The sequence below is a fragment of the Takifugu rubripes genome, chromosome 3, assembly GCF_901000725.2.
Source record: "Takifugu rubripes chromosome 3, fTakRub1.2, whole genome shotgun sequence".
In the NCBI taxonomy this organism is placed as follows: Eukaryota; Metazoa; Chordata; class Actinopteri; order Tetraodontiformes; family Tetraodontidae; genus Takifugu; species Takifugu rubripes.
The window spans coordinates 13,431,243-13,445,670 of record NC_042287.1 but is presented as its reverse complement, the minus strand read 5'-3'; the positions used below and the strand labels follow the sequence as shown (position 1 = coordinate 13,445,670).

Sequence of the window (14,428 nt, the reverse complement as noted above, 5' to 3'; positions counted from 1 at the left end):
TATGAATAATATGAATTATGAAATTCTTAATTGATCACCACAGGCTGTTTTCATTAACTGACACGATGACTGCCGCTTCCACAAATGCGTCTTCTTTATTAGACAATCACACAATTCAGGCCATTTGTATAGAAAGACATCTCTCCGGTGAACAAAGGGGGGAAGTCCTGAGGGTATCTTGAACATACAGAATTATATATAAAAGCAGCACATCAGAACGTGTTCACAGACCGGGTCAAGCAAGGTCCGTTTGGCCTTTGTTGCCCTGCTAACATCATCAGTCTCTGTATCACAACATTTGTAAACTAGCCGTGGCCATTCACAGATGAGATTTTGTCAGAAACAAACACATTGTTGATATTTCTAACAGCCAAACTGGTTAACAATGAGGCTTCTATAGAAAATAAAAGTAATTTGGAGACATTTACACAAAATTTGCATACACGGGCAGCAAAAGTAGTTACAAACTGTATTTACAACGATGCAAAAACAGAATAATTCAGCTGCAAAATTTGATCAAATCAAAGTCGCTCTGTTATTTCTCTCCGGATCTGTGTCCGACAGAAAGAGGCCATGGCGGTTGGGATTCGGAATTACTCCACTCCTTTCATGAATTCCAAGAACTCTGTCAAGTCAAAGAGATGGCACTCAGCACAAGAATCAGCGGAGCACAAACTTCCCTCCACCTCAGGCATCTCACCGTCGTAGTCTATCTTGCCATCGTTGTTCTTGTCTCCGTCCTTCATCAGCTCCTCGATATCGTCCTCGGTGATGGTCTCTCCTGTTGACTCCAGCATCGCTTTCAGCTCCTCCAGGTCGATGTATCCATCTGCATTCCTGCAGAGTCCAAACGTAGCATTCGCATTCGCAGATAACGCTCGATTGACAAAAACAGATGCGCCTCACTGGTGTCATGTGACTGATCACATCCTTCATTGGAGGGTTCCTAACTCTTGCTGAAGTGAGACAATGTGGCTCTTTGATGTTGAGATCAGTGTGAAATATTATGCGTATCCTGGTTGCACTCTGCATAGCTACTCAGCAGTTGGTCGCTGCGTATAATTACACATAATGCAGGAACCATAAAGACAAATGTTAAGTTTGGACGTCTGGTTGGGTAGCTTGAGGATTCTCACAAGTGAATTTGGTAAACGTGATGACGTTTTAGTGGGCGTTTAACAGGAAACTCACTTGTCGAACATGCGAAAGAGCTCTGCCAGCTCTTCCTCTGACTTCCCTTTGCTGTCATCCTTCATACACCTCACCATCATGACCAGGAACTCGTCAAAGTCCACCGTGCCACTCCCTGCATACAAACAGGTGTCTTTAGCTCCATCACTTAAATAGCACAGAGACAATATTATAACCGGTAATTCCAGATTTATTGTAGAGAAAAACTATGCTAAATTGGCCTTTTAAACATGTCCTTATGTGATGATCCTGTGCTAATTTTGTTTTGCATCTCCTGGGAAACTCAACTTGACTTTTGTCCTCTCTGATTACCTTTAATTCAGCCTGACATGCGTTGGCGTATATAAGATTATTGTCTATCATTTAGCATTAAGTCCAGAGGCTTCAGACTGAGGCACTCGACTGAAATGTGCAATGACGGAACTGCCGGGCGCCCCGCGGCGACAAAGAGGTCAGCGATCATTCAGCCGAGGGTGGCTGGTGGCTTTTGCTTGCTCTGATTTACCGTCTTCGTCCACCTCGTCAATCATCTCCTGCAGTTCCTCTGGTGTGGGGTTCTGGCCCAGCATCCTCATCACCTTCCCCAGCTCCTTGGTGCTGATGCACCCGTCCTCAGCATCTTGCACGAAGATGTCAAAAGCGGCCTTGAACTCTGCGGGAAAACAGACGGGAGTCACTATGGTAACGTACAGACGGCAACGTGAAACATAAATTAAGTACTTTTAACCTACTCACCATTCTTCTGTTCATCTGTCAGCTGCTCAACCTGAGGGAAAAAAGAACAAACCTTAATCTCGTTTCGATGGTGTCCGACCAGCCGTCCATTTCGGTGGCCCGCCGCTGATAAAACACTACATCTACGTATCGTATGTGAGAGTCTGTGAGTGGAAGAGTTAAAAATAAACCAGCTGGAGGATCCACAGATAAAGGCCGCAGTACACGGTGTTTTAAATTAGCGTGGCTGTGGATCCAGCCCAACAATGGAGCAGTAATCCTGGAAAAGCTACTACGAATGAGAAATAGAAACAGCTGCTTATGTAAGAGTTATTATCTGACGTCCACTGTAAATTAAATACACAAACACTCGCAAAAGCGCTCGCGGGGACACACGATAGGGTGATGATATATGAAAACTTCCATCTAAACAAACACGTGTAATCTACATTCCAGTGTGTTTTTAATGTCTCAGCTGCAGCGCTCAATTGGGATGTGAGAGGTCGGGGGAGCCAGCTGACCGCCTGGGGAGGAGGCGGACAAACAGCCACACAGCCCACAGATAATGCTGGAATTCGGCCTGGGGGGGGGGTGGGGGGGTTTATCTAAACCTGAAGCTCTTCCCTGGCACCAGAGAATCATGGAAGCAGGAGCGTCTGAGCAACTGGCCATAATTAGCCATATGAAGCGGGACGGTTCCATTTGAAGTCATGGATGAAGCTGCCGAATGCGGGGCCGAGGACCCAGGGATCGAAGCGGACTTATACGGAGCCACGGCTCTTTTCCGGTGATGGAAACGAAGCCGTGCACAGGCTGCATCAGAACGGATTTGTCAAACATTTAAGTCACGTCAGATGAAGAAGCTGATGTGGGTTTCACATGAATTTGAACACAAGCACATGAGCAGTCCACATTTCTACTAAACTAGGGTAGATACGTCGTTTTAATATGCATTTATTCCAAACTTAGAGGATTAGTGGTTATGACTCATCCAAAACAACGTTCCTCTCAACGTTTCCAGATTTAATCCGCGCAGATTTTTGCATTAATCCAACCAATTTACCACATTTCCAGCTGTAAGACCTGCGAGGAAACATACCGCTGCCTTGTAGATGTCGTTCATGTTGGGGGCTCGTCGCTGCCGGTGCTGCTGCCTGGCTCAGAGGTAAGAGGTACTGTCCAGCTCAGGGCAGGACACTGGCCTCATCCAGAGAGGGTTTTATAGCCAGAGCCTGGGGCTGTCTGGTCCCTCCCTAAGTGGACCAGTCTCCCCTCCACTCGCGCCTCCATAAATGTGTGTCTGTGTCTCTGTGCCATTCGGCCAATCTGTCACAATCACAGGGCTCAGATAAAAATGCAACAGCTCTTAGGGGGCATACTGTGGAATGGAATGGAGAGGGGTGACGGTGGCGGGGAGGTGCATGGTAATCTCCGGGGACGAGGCTGGAGAGACTCTCGACATTCCTTTAGCCCCAAACTGGTGACAAAGAGGACTCTGGAGGTTCTGCATGTGGAGGTGGGGTGAGGGTGGTGCACAAGGTCTTAGGAGATGGGGCCACAGACTAGGACAATGTCTGGAGAAAGAGAATAGTTCCAGGGGGAACCAATATTGCTATTTGACTTGAAAAACAAGTAGAAGTGATCGAGAAAGTGATCAGATGACAAAAAGATTCCATCTTTCCATTTTCAACTGAGACACAGATTCATTATTTTATATATACCAAGGCTACAGCCTGTGGTCTGCAGCCACTTCATTAATACCTGTCGTCTCCTTGGAGATGCTTTGGCAGGCTTTCGCTGCAGGTTCTGCCTGTTTGTAACCCATCTGAGAATCGTTGCCAGTCTGAGTCTGGTAGGTCACAGAGTTGTGGACACGCTAAAATTACAAGTAAGATCATTAGAATTCACACAAAATCAGCAGAATGAAGACATTTGCACCAGTTTCCGTGGGATCTGAATTTCGCTCCGGACAGCCTTATTCAGCATGATTGATGAGGTCATTTCTCGGATTTAGTCAGCAGAGGGTGCTGTTCACTACATGACGACTAAATTAAATTGTTGCGCAAGGCTGCCTCCAGTGCCCAATTTATCAACTGTGGGGTAGGTGAGAAATCTGGGTCAAATAAAGCAAACACTGGCAGACACGTTTAAATTGAATTGTACACGGCGCAACGCTTTCTGTGCGGGATTTTTCATATTCTTCTGAAACAAGGCCATCTCAATCACTCGACTGTGCTGCGCGCACAGGCACACACACGTACACACTCACGCTCAAACAGGAGTGCACAAGCGTGCTGTGGCAGACATTCTAAGTGATGAGTGATCATGCTGGTTTATAATGGGATGCTAATGGGGACTGGCACAGTTTACAAGCATCTTGCAGCCACTCGGAGCGAACGAGAGGGAGCTCACACTGAACATCATATGTGTCCATCTGGAACACGGACACGAACGCAGCTCTTCCTACACGGTCCTCCCGAATACACGAAAACCAACAGGGCTGAATTGGAGACAGGGTGGGGGTGGGGCAGGGAGGTTGTGGGGACTTGAAGTAAAATGACATTTTGCGCCTGTAGCATGTCGCTGCTGCCGTTCATTAAATATTTTGCACGCTATACAGCGCTGGTGCATTCAGGGCTCCTGGAATTCTCCATCGGCTCCATCAGCTGAACCAAAACATATTGTTGAGTCCACCCAGTCGGCCAGGCTGATTCATTGATGGTGCAGCGTGGCGGATGCCAGGATTGACAGGCAGCGCTGCAGGGGGCACGAGATTCAAATGTAAAGCTTGCTAGTGCACACGTCAGCGAGAGCATATGGATTGGGGTTTTTTTTTTTTTCAGTCAAGCTCTTCACCAATTTCCTCTCGGGCTGACGAAAGAGTCAGCCATCTCCTCCACGCGGCGCAATCAGACGGTGCATCTCAAATCCACAATTCACCGCACACCGCTTTTTGAGGGGTTGCCATAGAAACTCTGCTGGGTAGAAGCGGGCAGAAAATGAGAGGAGATGAGCGGGGCTATTTCCCCCACCCCCCCTTTCCCCCTCCACCTTCCTCCTTGCCTCCCTGCCACCACATTTTGTCCTATAGTGACTGTATTATTTTTCAATATTCCGCCTCTAGCGTAACGGGCGATGTGCGCATCAAAAACCCCGAGCAGGGGTCAGAAATGAAGCTCGACGTTCATTCGTGTGCGTTCCGGGGCCGTTCGTTAAAACGAGCCAAGTCCAAATGATTAGGTTCCGTTTGCTGGATGTGCGCGCCTGCAGCTTTGGCTTCAGAATGTAGACGTTACGTGAGCGCTCTGACGTCAGAGTTGTCTGACTCACAAGCCCATGTTTCAATCGCCAACCAAAACCTTTCCTTGTGTGGGAGATGACAGAGACGTCGGAACGCCTCAGGTGTAACCTTCTCATGCTGGCAGCACCGAATCAGCCGGGCCGCCTTAGCAAAGATCCACTGTACCCAGCGTACATCATGTCAATCTAAATACTCGTGTGATATAATGATGGGGTTGACGTGCAGCTGAGCTCCAAGCACAGGTCCTACGCTGCCTTTCCTCCTCCCCTCCTTGTCCTCACCTCCGTGATTGCAGAGGGGAGGAGGGGAGCTGTCAGCTTTTCTTCCCTTCTCTCTATTCTTTCCTCTCTCCGTCTCTGCCTCTTTCATTGCCGATCGACCTGTCAAAAGCTCCGGTACTGAGTGATACTCTGCCTTTTGAAAGCATATTTTCCCGTCCACTGGGCGCTTTATCAGAGGAGCCAAATATCCGATCGGTGACAATGTTTAACCCAAATTGAGGGATTTGTCTTGGGAGATGAGGGCGGTTTTCAGTTTGCTTCACTTCATCCTTTCTGGAGGTCTGTGCAGAAGCACTCGGTGCGACGCTGCCTTCCTTACATCAGAGCTCTAATGAGGCAGTGGCCACATTAGCTCCAGAGCTGATAGAGCCACGCACTGACTCCCTGCCAGGGGCCAGAGTTTTCCAGTCCACTGGACCACCAAGTCGCCTACCATCCATTCTATCCAAACCCACTTCCCCTACTTCCCCTCCAACCTACCTATAATAGAGTATGAGACACCCAGGAAAGACATCTTCCCAGAGATGAAGCTCCCTTGGAGCAAGAGAGAACGCATGTTCTGTCTGAGACATATGGGCAAACAAGCGCTGCGGTTGTGATGTGCAAAACAAATAAATCAAAGCAAATACAGGAATTCATGCTGAAATATTGAATTTGGGAGTTTTCTGCCAGCATTATCTTTTACATTATCATAGCTGGTGGGATATTTTTTTTTAATATAAAGGCAACATTTCCTGTAGGTTATTCATGTTAGCCTCCAGCTTTGCCATCAGCTAAACCTGTGATGTGACAAAGCGTTATAAATAATCGTTCTATTGATAGAAAGCAGGCAGTTTCTCAAAAAAAAATTTTTTTTAAAGAAAATCGATAAAACAAATGCAAAAATGTAGATAGTAATGTGGCCGTTTTAACAAGAGGACTGAATACAGGCTGTCTAATTGGTGCGCTTGAAGATTTTCCGTCGTTCCCTTTATGCACATGCACCCGATTTGGATTTATCAGTGTCACGACCTTCCCCTCCTGCTCTAAAATAGCAGCTCTCTCAAATGGGATCTGTGGGCCTTCAGGGTTACTGACAGTGTTCCACACACTGCAAGCTCCAACAGAGAAGGACGGCTACACTCACGCCTTCATCGCTGCGTATATGTGCAAAACAATTTTCCTCTATTTGAGTTTGTTGCATTGAAATGAAAAGTACAAAACTAAGGCATTTTGCTCTGTCTTTGGTGAACTTTTGCTTTTAGTCGGGATCTGTTTTGAAATGCGGTGAAGTGCAAAGCTAGCTCAAAGCCATGGCTGTCCCCGAGTGCGACAGTGGAACCATGTTGTCAAGCTGGGTGCTTTTATTTTTGTCCTGGTGTCTGCCACCAGCCTGTCCTCATCTGTGTGCTCTGGACAAATGTTTTAAATTAGCTCTATTAGTACGTCATCGCCTGACTCTTAGGCAGGCTAGCTGGGATCAAACTTTGGATTTTAACAGTGTTCAAGCCAGTGTTTAAGCCTATGATTTATGTTTTACAATTTAACAGTGTGAGGAGCTGTACAATTGTACCAATGTGTGGAAATTGACATCAGCCGTGGAATTTTGTTCCTCTGCGTTTTAGTTGTTTTGCGCAGTTTTGACTTAAATGCCACCAAGAAATGAAATAGAACTCCACAAATCGAGTCCAAATGGAATAAAACCAAAGTTGCATCTCCATCCCATCATATGTGGCCGTTTCATATATTCTAAGGACGTCTAATTTCATTCTTCATCACTATTTTGTGTCTTTGTCCAGACGTCCTCAGTTACAACGTTTGTGTCTGCGGACGGACAGAAGACTGATTGGCCTCAAAATCTTTGCTCCTGCAGATGGTTTTTGTCTCCCTTTACATACTTCTGTCTCTCTCCTCGTACGTGAGAATGGAGGCGCCGACACGTGGGCGCTCGTACTCCTCCGTGTTATTCGGGGTTGCGGTACGCTTGGGCTGGAACATCGGGGAAAAAACCACCTTTTCGGCTGTCTGTGCGGCTGAAGTCCAGCCTGGAGCCGGGCAGGCTTCAGTGAAGTGTGCTGTGATTTGACAGGCCCACTGACAGGAGGCACTGTAAATATCCGGCTGTCATGTGACTCACGCTGTAGCCTCCAGGAAGCACAGAAAGGTCAATGTTTGCTGATGCCATGGCCAACATCTACATTAAGTGACTTCATCTCGCCGCTCGTGCAGCTGTCCCATTTTAAGAGAACGAGACATCGGAGGTGTTGCGTCAGTTGACCCTCGCGTGCGGCGAGCGGCGTGAAACAAGCATCTCTTAGTATGTGATTGCATCTACACCAACGTGCACGCCGGCAGGCATGCGGCACATCCAGCCTGTGGGTGTATCGTCATACATGTCTCGTCTGACAGTGACAGCGGCACATTAACGCCGACCAATCGTCAGACATGTTCTGTTTCCCAACGCGGTTCAGAGGGTTAAATAGCTGAAATTAGCTCGCGTGACTCAAAAGGGCAGTTTATGTGAATTATACGCACCTACTGTGTGAAGACGTGGAAAGAATAGAGGATGTTGGTTTGTTTTAAGTCATTCTGCTGTGCGGTAGCGGTCTGCAGAAGCAGAAACCTAATTTCCACATACACCCACTCCACTTATACCAATCCTTTAGAGATTAGAGTCACATCTGCGTCTGAATAACCTTGGATATTCCACACGTTTTAATTACGACGGTTTCGCGGTCACACTTGGATTGCCGAGTGGGCTTTCTGAGCCCCTGACAGTGTGGTTCTGGGGGGGGGGGGGGGGGGGGGGGGGGTCAGGCAGGTCCCTGAGGGTGAATCCTGGAGTTCTTCAATCCTCCTACTTTGAAACAACACGATTTGTTTGCGATGTCTGCTTCTAAGTTACCCGATGTGATATGAGGAGAACCTCATGGCTCTGTTCTTCACCCTCTGACCCTTTGCTGCCAACACATTAGTCTAATTACATTCAGCCTTGACAAGCACGATCAATCCAGTCTGGCAGCTCATGATGCGTTCGAGGCCACTCACGCTTTCAAACGTTTAGCAAAAAAAACACCGGTAGGTTTAAAAACGCTGTTGTTGGATCACCATTGGCTCGCATGAAAGGCTTTAAATGGGTCCAATTGTTTGAAATGTTGAGTCCCTGTTCTAGTTTTGAAAATGATTAATTAAAAATCTTCATTTTAAACAATCCCCAGATGTTCTCCAGATTGATTTTTTTATTTATAATACCTGGAGTCTCCATGATTTGTGTTTAAAGATCTATGGATCCATGCAACATCCCATCAATTTTCCATTTTTCCCTTATTTTGGTGTAATTGTCTGTATTCTCTTGTACTTACAGAGTTTTATCCAGGGTTGATTCACAATAAAGTCACATTTAAATTGCCTGTTTTTCATTTCCTTTCTCTTCCCCTCACCTGTCTCTCTGAATGCCAATGCCTTTCACCTGTGAGGTCAGGTAAAGCTCCTGATTGGTCAATTTCAGACCAGCCAATCACCACACAGAACACTCTATAAAAGGACCTCAGCTGCACTAAGGACTCTTTGCTGCCTGTTCAGATGCAGCTGGATGTTAACAAATGAGTTTGTTTTGGTTGTTATTTGAAGTCATTTGAGTCTGTTTTTGGTGCATTTGTTTCCTTTTTATTTGACATAAATTCCTTGTCAAATCCCTGCGAGGAATTTATCCGAATTCTGAAATAAATCATTTTTTCCCCCAACTTCTGCTCTGACTGCCTTCAAGCAGAACATCTTTTATAACCATCCCTGCACAAATCTCATATTTTAAGAAGCTTTGCTTAAATTCCCGACCTCCCCTCGTCTCAATGATGAGTCAAAAGTCGTTAAAACCTACGTTTTTCGGCGCGGAGGGAAAATGCAATGAAACGCGCGGCGCCGCTCGACACAAGTTGTGCCTGAGCTTTGGGACAAAAAGTCACCCAGGGAGGTAATTGGTGTCCTGGGCAGGCTTCTGGCGTGTTTGTGAGAAGATGAAGGATGACAGCGAGGAGCAGGGCCAACGCGGGGCGTAATTATGCTGCTCCGCTGCTGCGCTTCAGACGGCTGATGCGCGTTTTCACTGGTCAGCGATCAGGTTCACCTGTGGGCTCTGTTCCCCAGCTGACGACAGCTGATCAGAACTGCCGCTCATGTCACACGGGAACGATCTGGGACGTTCCTTGGGCTGCAGACGAGGCCCGGTGGTGGATTGACTGCAGGTATGCATTCCTGGTTCTGCCCGTTCTAACTGGTGCTCGAGGGACTGTTGTCCCACCGAGGGCCAGACCTCCAGTTCCCTCAGCTTTGAAGCTGGGAAACCTTTTACAGCCGTGACAAATATTCTCCTGCAATTTGGCCTCAGGAGCGGCGAAAACATGAGCAAGGCAGCGGGAACATGAAAATAAGCTCATCGCACCTTAAAGTGGACACTTGCCAGGTTTCTTAATAAAGACTGAAACACTGCGGTCGCCTGCTTCGCAGTGTTCCTAAAGCAGCGAATCCTGGAGCTGCGATGGAGTCTGGCAGCAATCAGGCAGGGTTTTATAGCCTCGGTGTCAGATGCAGCTGGATGGCACAAGTTAGGCACCGAGGGTGAGACATCCAGGCAGTTTCCATAGTGATGTGGTTGAATGGAGGGGATTAGCAGGGGCAGTGTAGTGAGGAAGGATTGGGAGCTGTCGCTGCAGCTCACGCTGACAGAGCTCCGTGTCACGGCTCCCTTATATTTGGTGGAGGTTACGAGGGACCGCTCCCCCGCCGTCGTTCCACGCGCCGCTCGCCATTTACCTGGTAAACGTGACCATTTTCGCTGTGCATGGCGACACGAATGCTGCCGCCAGTTCTGAAATGATAAAGGTTTAAGGGGCAACTCGAGGAGGACGATGCGGTTTCTAAGATTTTCCCTGTGATAAAGTGGCCGCGTCAGAGCTGTGGCTCGGTGGCGTCCAGGCGACCTCCCCGTGGACAATATTTAGGCATTTAAAGTGTGACCGGCCGGTGCCGGCCAGGGAGAGCTTGAAAGGTGAAGCGGAGAGAACAGAGGGACAGCTCGGATATCTGAGGTGTCGATGAAAACTTCATTTAAAATCAGCTCTTGCCGCTGCTCTGGTCCCGATTCTCTAAAACGCCGCCACGTTTTCCTGCTCTGCCTGACTGACGTGCTGCTCAGCGCGTTCACGTCCTCGTGGAGACGTGAGTGTGGTGTCGATAATTAGTCAGATTTGTGAAATCATCGTGAGGGCACGAGGGATTTGTGGGGATTAACCATTGTGTAACAGTGATATATCACAATTACTGAACCTGAACGGAAGACTCAGTTTAGGAACAACATCATTACAAATAGAATTTTGATGATTTTGCCGATTCAGAGATTCTGAAATCATCATTTGGTGACACGACCATCGTCCTGCTGGAGGATCTCAGTGAATTGAGGGACGGGAACTCCATAAACGTATATTTCTTGTCTCCAGCAGACTTCAAACCTTCTGGTTGTGGAATTTAACATAAAATTTCATGTCTCGATAGTGAATTTAAGACCTTAAGCCTCGTGAATACATGTGGAAGCACTTTTATGGATAATCTCTGCTCATTGGAAGCTCAGTAATATGAAAATCAGCTTCTCCCCCAAATTATCCGCAACTTGATTATGTTGGGTTGCTCTTCATTTGTCATTTGTCCTATTATTTTATTCATTATCCATTTCTCTGCTCCCAAGCGTGTAATCGGGATGTATTTTCCATCGCAGTGTAACTGCAAGAGAAACCAAGGGCATTTTAATTATGAAACATAATATCGGCCTCTGACTGCAGCATTTGAGCTACATGGATTAAAAACTGGATGAACTAAGCAGGTAAATTAAGAAATATTTTTCATCAAGTTAAAAACAGCCTCACATCAAACCGTATTTACCCAAGAAGTCTTCAACCAGCTTTAAACAAAATATTTCCAGAGACACGTGTTGCATTTAAAGTGCTGAGCTGACCAGAGAAACAGTCGGTTCCCTAAAAATGATTAAAATCCAACTTCTGCAGTTGATACTTCCACTATTAAACAACGGAATAAATACACAGGCGGCCTCTTAGCTTGAAAGGGAACAGCCGTAAGATGCATTTGTTAATACAGACGTTCGCGTCGCTGCTGTACCTAGATGTGATGCGATGCAGCAGTTTGTCTGTTCTGAAGTCTCCCTTAGCTGTTCTGGCCAGGCTGTTCTCACCCTGATGGATGCTTCCAGGATCCTTTCAGAGGACCTTTTTAATCTCCGACACGTTTCCGCGCCGCTGCGTGTTCCTGCGTAGCCCGGCCGCGCGCCTTAACCCTCCGAAGCTTCTAATCTGCGCCATTAATGGACTTTCTGTAGAAGTTAATTAACCATTTTCAACGATAGCGGCACAGTGGTCCCAGCAGACAGCCACGTAAGGAGAGAGAAATGGAGAACGATTATGCTGTTGCCTAGCAACATGTGTGCAAAATTTTGAAGCGGTTTGAGTGCCCCCATACCGGTTCTCATGGAGGTCATATGTTTGATAAATCCGCACCGTGTGCTGGCTGTCAGACGGCGCTGTCTGCCGGTGGTCGGTACCTGTCCTCGCCCGGCTCCTCACGTGCGAGAGCGCGTCAAACGTGCACATTTTTGCCATTTCATCACGGTCAAAATATCAATATAAGGACATCAATAATCTGAAATTGGTCCGGAGGGTACTGCTGTTGATTTGTGGAGGATTCTCTCACTAATCCTGAAATCTCACTGGCCTGCCCGCCTCACCACAAACACCCACACGCTCCACTATGCATGTGAGTAATATCTGGCAGGAGATATTTGTTATTTTTAAACAAAACTGTCGCCTCAGCTTGTTTGGTCTGTATGTGGATTGCACGTGCGTGTGTGTGTGTGTGTGCAGAGAGAGGGAGAAAAAGAGCGAGAGCGGTGGGACAGAGCTGCCGAGGCGCTCACTTCGCAGCGATTTAGGTCATGCTACACAAAAGCTATAGCAAAGACGAAGCCCGGGGACGAGCCTCCGCAGCCTTACACCATCTCTGGCCACCACAGGCTGCAGAGACCTCCCCCACGGTGCCGGCATGTGTGCAGGGAAGGTCTCTGTCTGTCTGCAGGTGTGCAAAGGCTCATGTACTCAAATTATTTCTGTGCTTTTAAGGAGATACTGACTGAATGTGGTAATCGAGGCCTCGTCAAGACACAAGCAGGACTGTCACAGTGCTCACACGTCAAGCAAACTCTGATCAGACAGGAGAAAAAAAGAGTTTTTATATTAAATATACACTTTCAGACAGTTGCTCTCAAAACAGGGGGATCGTTGTGAACTAATATTTCTCTGAAACCCTTGGAGCAATATTTGAATCAAGCGGGTTAAGAAACTCGGCTCTTATGCAACTCGCAGCGTGATGTGTTGGTATTCACCATATTCTGTTAAAACAGAAGTGGGGGGGGATCCCATTTCTACCCATTTCTATCCGTAGATTACCCGCACACCTGTATTTCATGTTTACAGTGAAAATAAAAGGGGATGTTTTTTCCATTTCCGCAGCAGAAGGAAAAACAAGTCTGAGTCAGTATGAATAAAATATGTGAATTGCTTCTGATTAGCATGCTAATAACTAATCGTCATGCTAATCAGCTCATTTTGTGGCCTCAGAGTGCAGACTGGTGTCGAGAAATGTCCCTGCAGCTGTGAAATGCACCAGAACTGTGCCATGTCCCTAGAATATGGAGGAGAGAGAAGATGGAGGGCAGGGTCAGCTGTTATTACGTAACCACACTTGTGTGAGAGGCATATTAGCCCCGAACCTTCAATCTTAATACATTAAGATGATTTTACAGCCAGTGGGCCACTAATGAGGAGCAGCCCAAATCTTCAATCTCAGTCAGGAAGACATAAAAAAGGCGCCACCCTTCGCAGAGAAGTCAATTAATGCGCTGGAAAGGAGCAGCGAGCTGAGGCAAAGCAGAGCTGCGGGGTTAGGAGGTCAGCTGGCTGCGCATGCATGCCACCAGCCTATTGGACATGCCTGCGTGCGCCATCAGCAGGTGTATAAATATGTGCCATGTTTCACACTCCCATATCCGAGAGGGCGGCGGCCCAGATGGGACTTTAAACGCCGCATTTCATGTGGTATCATTTAGTAGGTTAGTTCACCCCTCATTGGTTCGCCATCTGGTGCCCTCTCAGCCGCCACAGTTCACACAAGTGCCTGAACGTTTCCAGGAGTTCAACACGCAGCGGCATGAGAGACGTGCGCGGACGCGTCCTCATTTTAAACAAAGCACGGCCGCCGTGACGTGACATCGCCGTTCACGCGAAGAGCGCAAAGAAACTCGCGAATATAGTCAAGCAAAATCAAACAAGTGGGCCTAAAATGGTGGCGGATCACTTACCGTGCCACTTCAGACCGCTCCTTAAAGTTTTTTTTGTTTTTTGCAGTCGGCTGCTTTGAAAGAAGGGATGAAATGGAAATTCCACGACGCGCTCCTCTCCTCGCTGATTTGCGTCCCAGCTCTGTTTTTCCCTTTTTCTTGGCTTTCTGTTTTTATTTATAATCCATGCTTTTTATTCCTCGCATAAGCACCCCCTCATATGTGGAAGACGTCTGTCTGAGCACGGAAACAGGCGGACTCAGACCACCAGCCAGCGTTCCCTCCCTTTATTGACGGGCTCCGTTTATCACTGTTTGCCAAATTTGCAGGCAGACGCCGCCTGGCCTCCCGGTCCAAATCCACGCGTTTGGACTTGGCAGTGCTGCTTATATTAGCCTCCATATGTTTTTGCACCTTCGCCATACATTTGAATACTGTAGGGGAGGGGGTGTTCTTTTCTATCGGGGGATGGGGGGGGGGGGGCATTTTGTGATGCGGGACGCAGAAGAATTTGTTGTTTTTCCCTCCACATTAATGGTCGTTAAATGATAAAAGTGAATGGGGGGG

General features: G+C 47.4%; 1 protein-coding gene across 1 annotated transcript; it reads right to left on the bottom strand.

Moving 5' to 3' along the window:
• Positions 1–76: 76 nt before the first annotated feature.
• tnnc1a (troponin C type 1a (slow)) lies at positions 77–14,201 on the bottom strand. Its single transcript, XM_003963390.3, has 8 exons — positions 13,883–14,201; positions 3,667–3,781; positions 3,005–3,231; positions 1,927–1,957; positions 1,697–1,843; positions 1,192–1,306; positions 701–837; positions 77–625 (listed from the first exon to the last, which is right to left on the bottom strand). The coding sequence occupies exons 3-8, from the start codon at positions 3,026–3,028 to the stop codon at positions 594–596; spliced, it is 486 nt and encodes a 161-aa protein (XP_003963439.1). The 5' UTR covers positions 3,029–3,231; positions 3,667–3,781; positions 13,883–14,201; the 3' UTR covers positions 77–593.
• Between the last annotated feature and the right edge of the window lie 227 nt (positions 14,202–14,428).

Coding starts and splice junctions, on each gene's coding strand:
- tnnc1a (XM_003963390.3), bottom strand. CDS start 3,028: ATGAACGACATCTACAAGGCAGCG. Junction 1,844..1,926: donor GACAGATGAACAGAAGAATG/GTGAGTAGGTTA, acceptor GTTTTCCCGCAG/AGTTCAAGGCCGCTTTTGAC. Junction 838..1,191: donor CTCTTTCGCATGTTCGACAA/GTGAGTTTCCTG, acceptor TGGACTCTGCAG/GAATGCAGATGGATACATCG.